Source organism: Bombina bombina, chromosome 7 (assembly GCF_027579735.1).
Source record: "Bombina bombina isolate aBomBom1 chromosome 7, aBomBom1.pri, whole genome shotgun sequence".
Lineage (NCBI taxonomy): Eukaryota > Metazoa > Chordata > Amphibia > Anura > Bombinatoridae > Bombina > Bombina bombina.
Window position 1 is genome coordinate 179,333,728 of NC_069505.1, and position 20,520 is coordinate 179,354,247.

General features: G+C 35.6%; 1 protein-coding gene across 1 annotated transcript in view; it reads left to right on the forward strand.

The window, feature by feature from the left end:
• Positions 1–20,520, forward strand: part of CPT1A (carnitine palmitoyltransferase 1A) — a 118,405-nt gene that overhangs the window by 40,174 nt on the left and 57,711 nt on the right. Inside the window, 1 exon segment of the mRNA XM_053720449.1 lies at positions 205–306. Coding sequence (XP_053576424.1) covers positions 205–306 — 102 coding nt within the window.

The following is a 20,520-nucleotide window of genomic DNA, read 5'->3' on the forward strand; positions in this document are numbered from 1 at the left end:
CCATCAGCCAATCACAAATGCATATACGTACATTGTGTGAATTTTTAAATTGGAAACTCGTTTAAAATTGCTGCTCTATCTGAATCAGGAAAGTTTAAATTGATTTGAGAGACCCATAAACAGTGCAGCACAACACAATTAAAACATCTAGAAACTAAACAGAGAATTGATTTTATAAAAATGATTTTGTCTCACTTTTTTCAGGGTATGGTGAAGCTGTTTTCTGGAAGGAAGCCAATGCTATTCAGCTTTCAGACTTGTCTTCCTCGTCTCCCCGTGCCAGTTGTTAAGGACACAGTGAAAAGGGTAAGACCAGTGCTCTTATCCATCAGGTGTAGAGTTGTTTTAAATCCAACTGTACAATTGAGAAGCGTGTAATCGGCAGGGGGCAAGCGCATTACTGACCCAATCGTGCGGAAAGAAGGGGACGTGGTCTATAAATCACATTTTCTTTCATGTAATTGGCAAGAGTCCATGAGCTAGTGACGTATGGGATATACAATCCTACCAGGAGGGGCAAAGTTTCCCAATCCTCAAAATGCCTATAAATACACCCCTCACCACACCCACAATTCAGTTTTACAAACTTTGCCTCCTATGGAGGTGGTGAAGTAAGTTTGTGCTAAGATTTCTACGTTGATATGCGCTTCTCAGCATTGTTGAAGCCCGATTCCTCTCAGAGTACAGCGAATGTCAGAGGGACATGAAGGGAGTATCTCTTATTGAATACGATGATTTCCCTAATGGGGGTCTATTTCATGGGTTCTCTGTTATCAGTCATAGAGATTCATCTCCTACCTCCCTTTTCAGATCGACGATATACTCTCAATTTACCATTACCTCTACTGATAACTGTTTCAGTACTGGTTTGGCTATCTGCTATATGTGGATGGGTGTCTTTTGGTAAGTATGTTTTTTATTACTTAAGACACCCCAGCTATGGTTTGGCACTTTATGCATTTATATAAAGTTTTAAATATATGTATTGTACTTATATTTGCCTTGAGTCAGGTTCATGTATTTTCTTCTGCAGACTGTCAGTTTCATATTTGGGGAAAATAAACATTTTTAAGAAATTATTTTCTTACCTGGGGTTTAGTCTTTTTTTCAATTGACTACTTTCTTGCAAATTGCGGGCGGTATTAGGCCCATGGATGCGTCAAATGCTAGACTTTATTGCGTCATTCTTGGCGCGAGAAATTTTGTCACGAAAAATACGTCTATGACGCAACTTCGTCATTTCCGGCGTCATAGTTGACGCCGAAGCTTTACACACGGTTGCGTCAGTGACGCGAGTGTGTCATTTCCGGTTATTATTGTCGCAAAAAAAGTTTTCAGTTACGTTGAGCGTCATACTTGGCGCCAAACTTTTTCATTATTTTAATACCCTATTGATGTTTGCCTCTTGCCTTTTTCTCTATAAGAGGGCTATGCTATTTGCATTTTTTTTCCCATTCCTGAAACTGTCATATAAGGATAATTTTGCTTTATATGTTGTTTTTTTCTTTTACATTTTGCAAGATGTCTCAATCTGATCCTGCCTCAGAAGTTTCTGCTGGAACATTGCTGCCTGACATTGGTTCTACCAAAGCTAAGTGCATTTGTTGTAAGATTGTGGAAATTATTTCGCCAAATGTCATTTGTAATAGTTGTCATGATAAACTTTTACATGCAGATAGTGTGTCCATCAGTAATAGTACATTGCCAGTTGCAGTTTCTTCAACTTCTAATGTACATGATTTACCTATGAATTTTAAAGAATTTGTTTCTGATGCTATCCTGAAGGCTTTGTCTGCATTTCCGCCTTCTAATAAACGTAAAAGGTCTTTTAAAACTTCTCATTCAGTTGATGAAATTTCAAATGACCAACAACATAATAATAATTTATCCTTCTCTGATGAGGATCTATCTGATACAGAAGATCCTTCCTCAGACATTGACACTGACAAATCTACTTATTTATTTAAAATAGAGTATATGCGTTCTTTATTAAAAGAAGTGTTAATTACTTTGAATATTGAGGTATCCAGTCCTCTTGACGTTCAGTCTAATAAACGTTTAAATGCTGTTTTTAAACCTCCTGTGGTTTCTCCAGGGTTTTTTCCTATTCCTGAGGCTATTTCTGATATTATTTCTAAGGAATGGAATAAGCCAGGTACATCTTTTATTCCTTCTTCAAGGTTTAAAAAATTGTATCCTTTACCAGCAAATTCTATAGAGTTTTGGGGAAAAATCCCCAAAGTTGATGGGGCTATTTCTACTCTTGCTAAACGTACCACTATTCCTATGGAAGATAGTACTTCCTTTAAGGATCCTTTAGATAGGAAGCTTGAATCTTATCTAATGAAAGCCTATTTATATTCAGGTCATCTTCTCAGACCTGCAATTTCTTTGGCTGATGTTGCGGTTGCATCAACTTTCTGGTTGGAGAATTTAGCGCAACAAGAATTAGATTCTGACATATCTAGCATTATTCGCTTACTGCAATATGCTAATCATTTTATTTGTGATGCCATTTTTGATATTATTAAAATTGATGTTAGATCCATGTCTTTAGCTATACTAGCTAGAAGAGCTTTGTGGCTCAAATCTTGGAATGCTGATATGACATCTAAATCTAGATTACTATCTCTCTCTTTCCAAGGTAATAATTTATTTGGTTCTCAGTTGGATTCTATTATTTCAACTGTTACTGGGGGAAAGGGAGGTTTTTCTGCCTCAGGATAAAAAACCTAAGGGTAAATCTAAGGCTTCTAACGTTTTCGTTCCTTTCATCAAAATAAAGAACAAAAACTCAATCCTTCCCCCAAGGAATCTGTTTCCAATCGGAAGCCTTCCTCAAATTGGAATAAATCCAAGCCATTTAAGAAACCAAAGTCATCCCCTAAGTCCGCATGAAGGTGCGGCCCTCATTCCAGCTCAGCTGGTAGGGGGCAGATTAAGGTTTTTTCAAGGATATTTGGATAGATTCTGTCCAAAATCAATGGATTCAGAGCATTGTCTCAAGGGTATCGAATAGGATTCAGAGTAAGACCTCCTGTGAGAAGATTTTTTTCTCTCACGTATCCCAGCAAATCCAGTAAAAGCTCAGGCTTTCCTGAAGTGTGTTTCAGTCCTGGAGTCTTCAGGGGTAATCATGCCAGTTCCTTTTCAGGAACAAGGTTTGGGGTTTTATTCAAATCTATTCATTGTCCCAAAGAAGGAAAATGTATTCAGACCAGTTCTGGATCTGAAAATTTTGAATCGTTATGTAAGAGTACCAACTTTCAAGATGGTGACTATAAGGACTATTCTGCCTTTTGTTCAGCGAGGACATTATATGTTCACAATAGACTTGCAGGATGCATACCTTCATATTCCGATTCATCCAGAACATTCAGTTCCTGAGATTCTCTTTTCTAGACAAGCATTACCAATGTGTTGCTCTTTCATTTGGCCTAGCAACAGCTCCAAGAATCTTTTCAAAGGTTCTGGGTGCCCAACTCTCTGTAATCAGAGAACAGGGTATTGCGGTGTTTCCTTATTTGGACGATATCTTGGTACTAGCTCAGTCTTTACGTTCTGCAGAATCTCACACAAATCAACTAGTGTTGTTTCTTCGGAAACATGGTTGGAGGATCAATTTACAAAAAAGTTTCTTGATTCCTCAGACAAGGGTCACCTTTTTAGGCTTCCAGATAGATTCAGTGTCCATGACTCTGTCTCTAACAGACAAGAGACGTTTAAAATTGGTTGCAGCCTGCCAGCACCTTCAGTCTCAGTCATTCCCTTCAGTGGCTATGTGCATGGAAATTTTCTCTACAGCTTTGTATGCTGAACCAATGGTGCAGGGATTATACAAATATATCACAATTAATATCCTTAAATCCCAATGTGCGACACTCTCTGACATGGTGGATAGATCACCATCGTTTAGTTCAAGGGGCTTCTTTTGTTCGGCCAACCTGGACTGTGATCACAACAGATGCGAGTCATTCAGGTTGGGGAGCTGTTTGGGGATCTCTGACAGGGATCTCTGACAGCACAAGGGGTTTGGAAATCTCAAGAGGCGAGATTACCAATACATATTCGTGCAATTCTCAGAGCTCTTCAGTTTTGGCCTCTGTTAAAGAGAGAACTGTTCATTTGTTTTCAGACAGACAATATCACAACAGTGGCATATGTCAATCATCAGGGTGGGACTCACAGTCCCCAAGCTATGAAATAAGTATCTCGGATACTTGCCTGGGCGGAATCCAGCTCCTGTCTAATCTCTGCGGTGCATATCCTAGGTGTAGACAATTGGGAGGTGGATTATCTCAGCCGTCAGAATTTACATCCAGGGGAGCGGTCTCTCCATCCAGATGTGTTTTCTCAGATTGTTCAGATGTGGGGTCTTCCAGAGATAGATCTCATGGCCTCTCATCTAAACAAGAAACTTCCCAGATACCTATCCAGGTCCAGGGATGTTCAGGCGGAAGCAGTGGATGCGCTGACACTTCCTTGGTGTTATCATCCTGCTTACATTTTCCTGCCTCTAGTTCTCCTTCCAAGAGTGATTTCCAAAATCATCATGGAACAATCATTTGTGTTGCTGGTGGCTCCAGCATGGCCACACAGGTTTTGGTATGCGGATCTTGTTCGGATGTCCAGTTTCCCGCCTTGGCCACTTCCGTTAAGGCCGGACCTACTGTCTCAAGGTCCATTTTTCCATCAGGATCTCAAATCATTAAATTTGAAGGTATGGAAATTGAACGCTTAGTACTAAGTCATAGAGGTTTCTCTGACTCAGTGATTAATACTATGTTACAAGCTCGTAAATCTGTCTCTAGAAAGATTTATTATAGAGTTTGGAAGACTTACTTTTCATGGTGTTCTTCTCATAAATTCTCTTGGCATTCTTTTAGAATTCCTAGAATTTTACAGTTTCTTCAGGATGGTTTGGATAAGGGTTTGTCTGCAAGTTCCTTGAAAGGACAAATCTCTGCTCTTTCTGTTTTATTTCACAGAAAGATTGCTATACTTCCTGATATTCACTGTTTTGTACAGGCTTTAGTTCGTATTAAGCCTGTCATTAAATCAATTTCTCCTCCTTGGAGTCTTAATTTGGTTTTGAAGGCTTTACAGGCTCCTCCATTTGAGCCTATGCATTCTTTGGACATTAAACTACTTTCTTGGAAAGTGTTGTTCCTTTTGGCTATCTCTTCTGCTAGAAGAGTTTCTGAATTATCTGCTCTTTCTTGTGAGTCTCCTTTTCTAATTTTTCATCAGGATAAGGCAGTTTTGCGGACTTCATTTCAATTTTTACCTAAGGTTGTGAATTCTAACAACATTAGTAGAGAAATTGTTGTCCCTTCCTTGTGTCCTAATCCTAAGAATTCTTTGGAAAGATCTTTACATTCTTTGGATTTGGTAAGAGCTTTGAAATATTATGTGGAAGCTACTAAAAATTTCAGGAAGACTTCCAGTCTATTTGTTTTATTTTCTGGTCCTAGGAAAGGTCAGAAGGCTTCTGCTATTTCCTTGGCTTCTTGGTTAAAACTTTTGATTCATCAAGCTTATTTGGAGTCGGCTCATGCCCCTCCTCAGAGAATTTCAGCTCATTCTACTAGATCAGTCTCCACTTCATGGGCTTTTAAGAATGAAGCTTCAGTTGATCAGATTTGCAAAGCGGCAACTTGGTCCTCTTTGCATACATTTACTAAATTCTACCATTTTGATGTATTTGCTTCTTCAGAAGCAGTTTTTGGTAGAAAAGTTCTTCAGGCAGCTGTTTCAGTTTGATTCTTCTGTTTTTGATTTAAGTTTTCTTCTTTCATTTATGAGAATAAACTTATTTTTTTGGGTTGTGGATTAATTTTTTCAGCGGAAAATGGCTGTTTTTATTTCTATCCCTCCCTCTCTAGTGACTCTTGCGTGGAATTCCACATCTTGGGTATTGCTATCCCATACGTCACTAGCTCATGGACTCTTGCCAATTACATGAAAGAAAACATAATTTATGTAAGAACTTACCTGATAAATTCATTTCTTTCATATTGGCAAGAGTCCATGAGGCCCACCCTTTTTATGGTGGTTATGATTTTTTGTATAAAGCACAATTATTTCCAAATTTCATTTGTTGATGCTTTCTACTCCTTTCTTTATCATCCCACTGCTTGGCTATTCATTAAACTGAATTGTGGATGTGGTGAGGGGTGTATTTATAGGCATTTTGAGGTTTGGGAAACTTTGCCCCTCCTGGTAGGATTGTATATCCCATACGTCACTAGCTCATGAACTCTTGCCAATATGAAAGAAATGAATTTATCAGGTAAGTTCTTACATAAATTATGGTATTAAATGAATAATTCCACACTACACAATGTGCTACAGCTGAGCATTTTTTTTCATGACTTAAAATGAGATTAATCTAAAAGTTCGGAAGGACATTCTAATACAAAAAACCCTCTGATTCATTACAGTCATCCTTGAATTACCAAATCTAACTTACTATGTGTTATTCAGGGCTAAGTGGTTAACCATACAGATAAAGTCACACAAGCATTGCAGCCCTAGAATAGAACACCACCAGTGATTGGTGGGTATATACAACTACTGCTTCTCATTGGCTACACCAAGTTATTACTATGATATATAGATATAGATATATATATATATATATATATAGATAGATAGATATATATATAGATATATATATATATATAGATATATATATATATATATATATATATATATATATATATAATATAGAACAAAGCACTCACTGGTCTTGTAAAGTGTCCAAACATAATTTATTTCTTAGTGACGTTTCGGGGTGTTAACCCCTTCATCAGACCAACAATAATGAATCTCACAGCAAACAATTTTAAGTGTTTAGAAACCCCACCCACGGACAGAAAAACCACCAAAGGGTTACCATAGTAACATCAAAACAAAAGTGTGTGTATATATATATATATTTGCGCTGGGCGATATAGGAGAAAATGAAAATCGTGATTTTGGACCCAAAAAAACACGGTTTGCAATTTTAAAAATAAAAAAAACAAACTCTTAAACATACATTTCTCACTAAAAAATGCATTAAACTGTACAGAATCTAAAAGTACATATTTCTCATTGACCAATACAGGCTGAGAGCATTAAAATACACACAACAAAACTAGTTTAAATAAAATGTAAGTGCAAACAGATATATATATATATATATATATATATATATATATATATTATAACAATTAGCCTGTAGCCCAGCACTCCAACCTAGGTGGTGTGTAGTAGACCTGGGTGCAATCCTCAGAAAATTACTATGTAGATCCGTATATAGAAGGGCACTCTCAGGATTTGTAAGTTCAAATGAAAAAAGCTTTATTCGTTACATCAACAAAGAATGGTCAACGTTTCGGCCCTCATTCTGGCCTTCATCAGGACATATTAAATCTGAAAATAAACAAATAAATCAAAAACCATTATGAAGGACATTTATGTAAGGACAAACAACAAACCACCCATCACCAACCTATATACTAATAAATTAAAAACAATATCAGTAGAATGCTTCATGCCACCAAGATGGCTAGAACATAGATGCCAGCAAGTTTAATCATATATGCAACACCAATCACGGTATCAGACGCATGCCTATCCTGGCAGACACTAAACCAACAATTGTATCAGGGACCAAAACTCAATAAATGAATTCTAAAAATATAGAAATATCAAAGGCCACTGATAGCAAACAGGAAACCCTCAGTCTATAATCAAATGCATATCTGGAATATGGCTGCCCAAAAAGTGATATACAAAATGGAAATCAAACACACTAAGAACATAGAATCACACAGCTATATGGATAAAGTGTAATATAATCAAATAAATTATATACATACAACCTGCTAATTAATCACCACTGTCAATCCAATAAACATAAGATGTTACAGCTGATCAGACCTATAAAAAGGAGTAAAGACAAATGAGAGGTGCTCAGCCAGCAACGGTAAAACTTGAGTGAGCCATATTAGTTGCGACTTCGTAGGAATACATTAATAGATACCAAACACCGCATACCCAGCTTACAATGTTAGAAACCACCATAAGTGAATAAAAACAAAATAACATCGTATGCTGCCTCCACGGAACCATCTAAATGTCAGACTCAAAAATACACTGAAAAAGATATATCATAAATGCACCTATAAGTTGCGTTACAAAAAAGCAAAATAACATTACACAGGCTCATGAGAGCCCCAGGGTAGATATCACCTGGAACCTGGATATCTGGCAAAGCCATATTTGAAAAACAAGCTGTGAATGATCACCGTAAAAAACACCCGGACCCCGCAATGAAACCAGTATCAGAAGCACTAGAACGGAGCAAACCAATCGCTCAACAGTCTCAAATAGCAATTACAAACGCACGCCCCGGCATAATCAAACTAATTGCAACAACCCACACTAAATGCTACTTTGTACATCAGTTGGTTACATGTACCCCGCTACATATCCACACTACTATTTGTTTTTGATTTATTTGTTTGTTTTCAGATTTAATATGTCCTGATGAAGGCCTGAATGAGGGCCGAAACGTCGACCATTCTTTGTTGATGTAACGAATAAAGCTTTTTTCATTTGAACTTACAAATCCTGAGAGTGCCCTTCTATATACGGATCTATATATATACAGGTGGCCCTCGTTTTACAACGGTTCAATTTACACCGTTTCAGAATAACAACCTTTTTTTTCAGTCATGTGACTGCTATTGAAAAGCATTGAGAAGCAGTGCATTTATTAAAATAGCCAGTAGGTGGAGCTGTCCGCTTGTGTTGCAGCAAAGCCAAGCAAGTGGAAATTAATCAGTTAAACCAGACCTGAGCTATCGAGCAAATTTCAAAGGAACAAGATCTTCCTGTCTATAAATCAGTCCAGATTGGAATGCATAGAAAGAACTGTTTGCAGAAAAATGCAAGTGAAGTCTGTGTTGTGTGATTATTTTATTAGGTTTATAATGCTGTTTAGCAAATGTTTTTGTTCATTTAACTTAGTTTAATTATATATTCTGTGTTGTGTGTAGGGTTGCACAGATACCGATACTAGTATCGGTATCGTTACCGATACCAAGTATTTGCATAAGTACTTGTACTCGTGCAAATGCACCGATACTTAAACCGATACCTCCACTTCCTACCCATATGCTATCTTGTGGCGTTTTTTCAAACTGCATGTTCCCATTTCATTTTAAACTGGAGTGGAGACTAAACTAAAAATTGTTTACTACTGTTCTGCCAATACAAATTGCTGTTATTTGTATTATTGTAGGAGAGATCACTGTACCTTAGAGTCAAACCTCCATACAAATGTCAGATTTATGTTATAGAACAGCCCTACAACCCAATTGTATCACCCCTTTAAATTTAATATTTTATTTTATTTATAAACGTGTTCAGTGAACTTTGTGACAAATAAAACTGTTTTATTATTTCATAATGTCTTTTGAATTACAGTCCTTTATAATTATAAAGAAGGAATCTTAAATAATTAGTCTGTATTGTGCTTGGTATACTGTCACATGACATTTAAAAAAAGTATCGGTAATTGGTATCGGCGAGTATTTGAAAACAAGTATCGGTACTTGTACTCGGTCATAAAAAAATGGTATCGGTGCAACCCTAGTTATGTGATTACTTTATTAGGTTTATAATGCTGTTTAGCATTTAAAGTCTTCATTTCAAAGCTTTAAAAATAATGTTTTAGGTGTTACTTATGCCAATTTTTGAGAGGGGCCTGGAACCTATCTCCCTCACTTCCCATTGACTTACATTATAAACTGGGTTTCAATTTACAACGGTTTCGATTTACAACCATTCCTTCTGGAACCTAACCCCGGCGTAAACTGAGGGCTACCTGTATATATATATATATATATATTTATATATAAAAGAACCTAGGTGCTGAACCAAATATGGGCTGGCTCCTTAGCTTTACATTCCTGCTTTTTCAAATAAAGATTCCAAGAGAACAAAGACATTTTGATAATGGGAATGAATTAGAAAGTTAGTTTAAAATTGCTGCTCTATCTGAATCATGTAATGATACATTTTGGTTCAGTATCCCTTTAATGAAGGTTCAAAATATGTATTTATCTTTCTTTGTCAGAAAAGGTTACATGTTAATATTCTATGTGCTTTTTAGGAAAAAGTAGAGATAAGGTGAGTATTTGGAGATGTGGAGCTCCTATTAATCTATTTGGCATCTAACATCTTATTTGCTTTTAGGCATTGACTGGGCTATAAGAATCCCAGCTGGCATGTGTGTGTGTTTTGGTTCAGTAGTATTTTAGATTATGCATTTTAAGAGACAATAAGACGCATTATTTTTGTGTATTATTTTATATATTTACCTTCTGAATAATGATGATTTGCTTCTAGTGTGCCATTGGCTGTTGATATATTTCTGTGCCCACAGAGGTGTTTATAAATAACACTGCCATTTTTATCATTAATGATGTAGCTGTTAACATGAGTAAGATTTTATTTATTGTGTAAGTTTTCAACCTGAGCTGACGCATTGCTTCCCATAGACTGACATAGGTTTATGTATTGACTAATCCAGTGTGCTGCTTACTGTTAATGGCACATTTTTGCACAGGATCTCTCTGGTAAATGGGGACACATTTCAAAGGGACATACAACTAAACATGTATATACAAGGAGCATATTTCAGTATATGTGTATTAGCAAAAATGTCTCTAGTAAACAATATGATTGAAGATCAAAGTATTATCCAGCTTGGAGAGAAATTGTAGTTCAGACTTCACAGGGGCTGAACTCACTGAATGTTTAAAAGAAAAATGGTAGAACTCTCCAGCACTGCAAAATCTCTATAATTTATGTATGTAATGCAGACACAAGCCCAGTGCAATATAGCACTGCATGATATTGAGAGTTTTTTTACACTTATACTTTCTGCTTTGTATTTTATATTATTTTACATTTCAGATTGGGTCCTTCCATTATTACTGCATCTAAGCTTTGCACTTTCTCATTTATATTTTAAAAGTTTTTAGATTTAGACCCAGTAGTGATTTTACAATAACAAATTTATATATATATATATATATATATATATATATATATATATATATATATATATATATGTGTGTGTGTATATATATATATATATATATATATATATATATATATATATATATATATATATATATATATAGACAAAAGCAAGTTAAATTGTAGTATATATATATATATATATATATGTGTGTGTGTGTGTGTGTATATATATATATATATATATATATATATATATATATATATATATATATATATATATATATAGACAAAAGCAAGTTAAATTGTAGTGAAAACATTTCAGTTTAATTTGAAGTTGATCTAAACTAAGCCTTTATATCAGCCCCAGGTGTTCTCCAACTATCTCCTCTCTCCCATGTGAAATTTTGTATCCCAGAGAGCTTATTACTTCAATGGAAGGCATCTCTCATTCCTCTGGGATTTCCAAGTTCCTCCCTTTTTCTTTGAAAATTAAGTGAGTTCAGCCCTTTGAAGTCCGCACAATAATTTCTCTACAACCTAGGGAATGTTTGATTATCTGGCCCATACAAAGTGATAAAGCTCTCTTGGAAACTGAAGCTGACAAATCTTTATTAAGAAGAAGTGTAATGTCATTTGTAAAAGATACATATAAATATGCAAAATATCTAATTTCTAAGTTACAAAGAAACTGTGAAAACATAATCAGAATTTGTAAAATCAATAAATACACTGCTATATGCAAAATACAATACAAAATAGAAAGTACAAAGTTTAAACGTAATAACATTTAATCTGAAGTGTAAAGTAATATAGACTACAAAGCACAAAGTGTAAATGCAGAAGAACTGTCATGTCATGCAGTGCTACATTGCACTGGGCTTGTCTCTCCTTGACATACAGAAATTCAGGGAATGCCCCTTAGAGAAGTAAAGCAAAATCAGCCTTTTGAAAATTTCACAAGGGATCTGGCAGTGCTGGAGGATCATTTTAGATCATGTCACTGAGCAGGGAGCTTTCAATCACCAAGCCCTCAGTGAGAACTTCTACTGTGCACGGAGCATATGTATATATGCCCTGTGCACCTGCATCCAAAAGCCCCTCTGCGCAGAAAGATAGTTGCATATATTTGTCACCAGTTATGCAAAATCAATAATCATCAACACAATGTAAGCTCTTTAAGCAGGCTTTTGATTGAATGTGGGTACACAAGCATATGTACATATGCTCAGTGCACAGTAGAAGTTAACAATGAAATGGGCCTCATTTTTACTAGAATATTTTTTGCTAATGCAGACTGTATATCTGCTGGAAAGTTATCATAGAATGTGTGATATCTTCTAGTAAACCGTTTTACAATGACATTGTATTGCACAAAGTACTTCTGGGATGCACTACATCCCTTTAAATACATAAAGACACTAATTGAAATTAGCTGATTATATTACTTTATGGCAGGGTTGATGCATTTATTTCTATCTAGCAATGTGGGTGTATGTGTGTATATACTGTGTGTGTTTGTTTTTATATATATATATATATATATATATATATATATATATATATATATATATATATGTATGTGTGTGTGTGTATATGTGTATATATATATATATATATATATATATATATATATATATGTTTTTATATATATATCTGTATGTGTGTGTGTGTATATGTGTATATATATATATATATATATATATATATATGTTTTTATATATATATCTGTATGTGTGTGTGTATATGTGTATATATATATATATATATATATATATGTATGTGTGTGTGTATGTGTGTGTGTATATATATATATATATATATATATCAACAAACAATAAAAGGATAAGCACTGATACTAGGTAATCTATAAGTCAAATGGATCTGAATTAATAAGTGCTCGAGACCAGGGTACACACATACCTACATACCCCCAAAATAGTATAAATATATGTCTCCACACTAATAATAAATCAATGTAATCAACTCCAAGTGAATATGCATCAAAAAAATGAGTTTAGTAAATAAACAAACCAGAAAATGCAAAAAGAAGCATCCTAGTTGTAATCCATAAACAAAACACAAATGCAGACAAACAAACATAAAAAAGAAAAAAATGGGTGTCCCCAGTTATTAGGCAGCAAAAAAAATATGGATGTCAGACCCTAAAACGGAGCCATAAACCAATACGATGGATTTAACAGAATCTCATGCAATATAAATGAACGCTTGAAACCATGGATATAATAAAGTAGAATGCAAGCAGTAAGTTGGCAAACAAGATAAGGCGGTTCATGCAATTATAGCAGTTCCTGCAAATGTAGCAGCGTGGTTTGTAAGTTGACAGTTAGAAAGAATGCAATGTTATGCCATGCAATCATGCGTGTATAGCAATATAATGTTCCATAGCGTAATAGTGATGAAAGTTCATGTATACAATATTGCTCAAATCATGTAGATATACTCAATTCTCCTCGGTGTGCAACAAGAAAGTATGCAGAGTACACCGGCACTCCAGGACCAGGGTATGACGATTATGTTATCGTAAGGCTCTATGAGCGATCTCACCCAATCCGTGTGGGGTCACAAGAAGCTCGATACACACTATCAAGGGAAGATATCCAAGCGTGGCAATGTGATGTTGCAATCAGGGTACAACAGGTAACAAGCTTTCAGCAATTCAAACCAGCATGCTTGCAAAGGACTCCGTTAGCGTCTGACATCACATCCACAACAGCAGGCAATGCACGTTTCAGGCTCCGCCCTTCAACTTGGCCTGACGTCATTCAGGAAACCTCCTTTTAAGGCATGGTCACTGTGTATAGTAACGCCTACTCAGCGTCACTAGTTCGGATTACAGCAGTAGATAATAGCATTGCAAACATGTGCATGAGACAACCAGCTGATTTTCCTAATATAAACAGTAGTGCACTACTAGTAGTTAATGTCAGAAATATATGTTGCATATAAATAGTGAATGATTATGCAATACAGAGATAAAAAAAATAATCTACAGGCATGTAAAATCTAAACAGAGACATCCTTCATGATACAATATATAGAGGATCAGCAATAATAAGATAAAGAGAAATAAGGGAAAGCTAAAGTAGAGCGCCAATATATAAAGTAGATAAATATATATTTATTGGGCAATACTACACTCACTAACCCTACTGTATAATATCTATACTCCTGAAATAAAAGGAATACAGATGAGCCACAGTCTCTAGACAAATGTACCCCAAGTAATTTCCCTATTCAAACCATAGGGAGTCATGGAATCCAATTTTTGGATCCATAATGCTTCCTTTTCAAATAACATTTTTTGTCTATTCCCACCTCTCCTTAAAGGGCCCACACCATCTACCACTTGAAATTTGAGTTGACTTTTATTATGACCCAAAAGTGTAAAGTGATGGGCTACAGTAGCTGAAGTATCAAGTTTACATATGGCTGTTTTATGTTGTTTGATCCTTTCTGTAATGGGTTTGGTGGTCTCGCCAACATAGACTAGACCACATGGACATTTAATTACATAGACCACAAAGTGTGATTCACAAGTAAAATGCCCTCTAATCGATAGACGTTTACCAGACCTGGGATGTGTAATGGTATCTCCTGATTGGATTGAGTTACATTGTGCACAGTTATTGCACTGAAAGGTACCATTCGCAGCTGCACTGTTAGTTACTCTATTCAGTCCAGTTCCCACATCAGCTTTTACTAAGGTATCTTTCAAGTCAGATTCCTTTTGTAGGAGAATAAAGGAAACTCCTTAAAGGTGTTTGCTAGAATTTTGTCTTCTGACAACAAAGACCAATGTTTTTTGAATATCCTTTTCAAAGGTGGAATATGATATCCATATGGTACCACAAAAGGAATCCTGTCATTGTGTCCTCTTAGTGGATTTTTTCTGAATTAAATTTGCATGGGGAATTGAATCCACTTTTGATTTGTGGGTTTGTAATAAGTCAGCCGGGTAACCCCTGCTTTCAAATCTACAAAAGAAATCTTGAAATTGTTCATTCAAGCGCATCTCATTGTTAACAATTCTCTTAGCCCGTAGAAGTTGGCTGAAAGGAAGGCTCCTAATAATTTGTGGAGGATGAAAACTAGAAAACAAAAGGTTATTTATATCTCTATCTTTCCTGAACACATCTGTTGACAAGGAACCATCTCTCAATGAGACAGTAATGTCTAAAAAATTTTGAGTGTATGAATCAAAGTTCATGGTAAATTGGAGGTTTGCATCAAATGTATTCAGTTCTTCAAAAAAGTTAATAGGGAGATATTGTCCAAATCATAAAGACATCATCAATGTACCTTTTACAAAATCTGCAATGTTTCTTGAAGCTTTCATTGGTATAGAGATAATTATTCTCAAATTCATGTACATATAAGGTTGCATATGTGGGGGCCATATTGGCCCCCATAGCAGTACCCTCTGTTTGCAAATAAAATGACTCTTCAAAGAGAAAATAGTTCCTTGTCAACTCTGTTCAAATAAAATGAATCTTCAAAGAGAAAACAGTTCCTTGTCAACACTGTTCAAATAAAATGAATCTTCAAAGAGAAAATAGTTCCTTGTCAACACTGTTTAAATAAAATGAATATTCAAAGAGAAAATAGTTCCTTGTCAACCCTAGCAGAATATCATCGTCTTAAATATATCCCTAGAGGATTACGATGTAACTTATACCCCACACTATTTATTTAAAGAGGATCAAGATTTTTGTGATAAATGGGAAGGTATTCTGAATAAGTGCGCAAGTGATTTAATCATATTGACCATTGAATATATTCAGAAGGAAATACCGAAAGTACAGGCTGATATTGAAACGATTGAGATTCAACTGAAATCATTTAAACTGGAAGCAGACTATAAAAAACTTAAGTGATATTTTAGAGTTAATTAACAAATTTAAGAAAGAAGTAGAAACTAAAAAGGCACAAAAGTTTCTAAGAGATTCAACTGATTATTCTAGTAATAAAGTCTACAAGTGGCGAAACCCTAATTTTATTCCACTCAGACGAGAGAGTAGAAGAGCACCTAGATACACAACTGACAATTCTGGTGATTCATCCTCAGACCAAGATTCCAGAAGCCCCTCCCCTTTAGGCCAAAATAAACATAAACCCAAAGAAAAAAGAGAGTACACAGAGGGGGGAAGAGGAACAGGCAATTGCATGCAAACAAGACACAGCAAAAGGTAATTGAGGACCTTGTAATTCTATCTCTTCAATTGTACTTGACCCCTTGACCACCTCAGTCTTACAGAAAGGGCTATCTTTCATTCCAACAGTAAGGCCTAATTTCTTTAAAATTGAAGCAGATTTACAAAAATTCTTTAGGAATCTTAGATTTAAAGCTTTTTTTGTTTCTCATCCTCAGGAAAGTAGACATGAAGACTTTGTAGATACTCTAAATCAATTTCATACACAAATTCAAAGTTTAAGACCTAAAAGCACAGCACATGCCCCGGTAACTAACAATACAGTGTAATCTTTTATTACATTAGTTAAAACAGACTTTGAAAAGTTAAAAAGTAAGGGAGTGAAAATGGGTATTTCTAATCTGACTTTGGCTGAAAGGAGGGCTCTTGATTCTTTAAAATCTAGAAATGACTTGGTCATTAAACCTGCAGATAAAGGTGGGGTCATTATGGACAAACATCAATATATGACAGAAGTTTACAATCAGCTAGGTGATGAAGAGAACTATTTAAAATTGACCTTTAATTCCAGACATATATACACTCTATAGTTGACATGGCTTTAGATCAGTGTATTATTACCAAAAAAACAAGCGGACTTTTTGATTCAGAAAGACCCTGTTATACCAGTTATCTATTGCTTACCAATGTCTTAATAATCCCCCAGGTAGGCCAATTGTGGCCAGCACAAACTCAATTTTTCAACCGATTTCAATTTTTCTTGACAAACTATTACGGCCACTATTAGACAACGTACCCTCGTATCTAGAAGATACCTCAAACTTTTTGCGGCATATTGAAAATTTACAAATGGACAGGGACTCTATCCTTGTAACCTTTGATATTAAATCTTTACATACATCCATACCACACCAATTGGGCCTGAAATGTATAGGTGAACAATTGAATAGGATGGCCCTTTATTCACCCAGGGAATGTATGTTCATTATGGATTTACTTGAAACAGTGTTGACAAGGAACTATTTTCTCTTTAAAGATTCATTTTATTTGCAAACAAAGGGTACGGCTATGGGGGCCAATATGGCCCCCACATATGCAACCTTATATGTACATGAATTTGAGAATAATTATCTCTATACCAATGAAAGCTTCAAGAAACATTGTAAATTTTGGAAAAGGTACATTGATGATGTCTTTATGATTTGGACAGGGGACAATATCTCCCTATTAACTTTTTTTGAAGAACTGAATACATTTGATCCAAACCTCCAATTTACCATGAACTTTGATTCATACACTCAAAAATTTTTAGACATTTACTGTCTCATTGAGAGATGGTTCCTTGTCAATAGATGTGTTCAGGAAAGATACAGATAGAAATAACCTTTTGTTTTTTTCTAGTTTTCTTCCTTTACAAACAATTAGTAGCCTTCCTTTCAGCCAACTTCTACGGGCTAAGAGGATTGTTAACAATGAGATGCGCTTGAATGAACAATTTCAAGATTTCTTTTGTAGATTTGAAAGCCGGGGTTACCCAGCTGACTTATTGCAAACCCACAAATCAAAAGTTCAATTCCCCGTGCAAATTTAATTCAGAAAAAATCCACTAAGAGGACACAATGACAGGATTCCCTTTGTGGTACCATATGGATATCATATTCCACCTTTGAAAAGGATATTCAAAAAACATTGGTCTTTGTTGTCATAAGACAAAATTCTAGCAAACACCTTTAAGGATTTTCCTTTATTCTCCTACAAAAGGAATCTGAGTAACTAACAGCGCAGCTGCGAATGGTACCTTTCAGTGCAATAACTGTGCACAGTGTAACGCAATCCAATCAGGAGATACCATTACACATCCCAGGTCTGGTAAACGTCTATCGTTACTTGTGAATCACACTTTGTGGTCTACGTAATTAAATGTCCATGTGGTCTAGCCTATTTTGGCGAAACCATCAAACCCATTAAAGAAAGGATAAAACAACATAAAACAGCCATAGTAAGCCATAGTAAACTTGATCCTTCAGCTCCTGTAGCCCATCACTTTACACTTTTGGGTCATAATAAAAGTCAACTCAAATTTCAAGTGGTAGATGGTGTGAGCCCTTTAAGGAGAGGTGGGAATAGACAAAAATTGTTATTTGAAAAGGAAACATTATGGATACAAAAATTGGATTACATGACTCCCTATGGTTTGAATAGGGAAATTACATTTGTCTAGAGACTGTGGCTCATCTGTATTCCTTTTATTTCAGGAGTATAGATATTATACAGTAGGGTTAGTGAGTGTAGTATTGCCCAATAAATATATATTTATGTACTTTATATATTGGCACTCTAATTTAGCTTTCCCTTATTTCTCTTTATCTTAACTTATTATTGCTGATCCTCTATATATTGTATCATGAAGGATGTCTCTGTTTAGATTTTATGTGCCTGTAGATTATTTTTTGTATATATATATATATATGAGTAAAAGAGAGAGGAAGATTGAGATTAAGAGAGAGAGAGAGATTTAGATAGATATATACACACATACATATTTATACATATAACCTTGTGAACTGCTAACCATGGAGATTGATCTATTATGGGGTTGTCTGGCAATCAGTGGCACAGGATTCTACTAAATATCAACATATCCTGGAAGCAATATCCCAATGTCATCAAAGAAACTGAAAAGATGTTGAATATGCCAACAAGACTGATCCAAAACACACCTCAAAATCACCATGAAAGACTTCAAAAAATGAAAGCTTAAAGGGAAATGAAATCCACATTTTTTCTTTCATGATTTAGAAAGAGAATGCAATTTTAAACATCTTTCTAATTTACTTCTATTATCTCATTTGTTTTATTCGCTTGATATTCTTTGCTGAAAGCATATCTAGATATGCTCAGTAGCTGCTGATTGGTTGCTGCACATAGAAGCCTCGTGTGTTTGGCTCACCCATGTGCATTGCTTTTTCTTCAACTAAGGATATCAAAAAAATTAAGCAAAATAAATAATAGAAGTAAATTGTAATGTTGTTTAAATTTGTATTCTCTATCTGAATCATGAAAGAAAGATTTTGGGTTTAGTGGCCCTTTAAGGTTCTGGAACAACTTTCAGTCCCAGGCTTGAGTATAATTGAAAATCTCTGGGTTGATCTCAGATGTGCAGCACATACAAGACTAAGAATATTTAATAACTAGATGTATTCTGTTAGCAAGGAAGGGAAATATTCCTAAGGCAAGTGTAAGACTGATATCTGCCTATAAAAAGTGTTAAGAGGCTGTGATTTCTGCCAAACTAATTACTGACTGGAAGGTTCCCAAACCTTTGCACATGCCAGTGGCGTCACTAGGGCGGGGTGGGGGGTGCCTCCAGGGGGTCTGGGGGTGGGCAGAGTGCAGAGGTGATTGGACATAAGAAGCGGTAGGCACGCGGCCCGGGGCTGTGCACTGACAGACTTGGATCAGAGTCAGAGAGCAGACTTTTCATAGTTTGCGCACTTAAACCTTTTCTTTAGTGATTTATTTTTAGAGTGCACTGTTTCTTTCATTTGATGCTCTGCTGAGCCAGGGAGCAGCTCTAGGCATGAGCTTTATAATTAATGCAGTGCAGTTTACATATTTTGTGTGTGTGTGTGTGTGTGTGTGTGTGTGTGTGTGCCTGAGTGTTTTTGTGTGTGTGCCTGAGTGTTTTTGTGTGTGTGCCTTAAGTGTTTTTGTGTGTGTGTCTATGTGTGTTTCCGAGTATTTGTGTGTGCATCTGAGTGTGTTTTAAGTGTGTGTGTCTGAGTGTTTGTGCCTGTGTCTTTGTGTTTGTGTGTGTCTGCTTTCTGGGGGGTGGGGGGGCTGACACCATAACTTAGCGCACCGGGTGACACCAACCCTAGTGACGCCACTGGCACATGCCACATTTACTTTGTTTTATTCATTCAGTACAATTCAGCAAATAAACAGTAACTTTGCATTAAAATTTGCAGAACTATGCCAAGTTTTAAGTTTGTTCACTGCAGAGGTTGTTACCTTCCTACCACTTACAAAGCAGAAAACTATTTTATTTGGTCAGGTTTTCACAATCTTTGGTGTTTAACTGTAGGTCTTAAGACACGTGCACGCTCCTAAGCCTATGATAGAATAGGCTTAGGAGCGTGGATACTTAAAGAAATAGGTCATTTTAGTAACATAAGTAAATTGGATTTTTGTTTAATTATATACTCTCTGTCTAGTACATGAAGTTTTATTTGGACTCTGTGTTCATTTAAAGTCTCAATTTTTTCTTTTTGCTTAGATGAACTTTGAACTGTTTTTTTTTTTT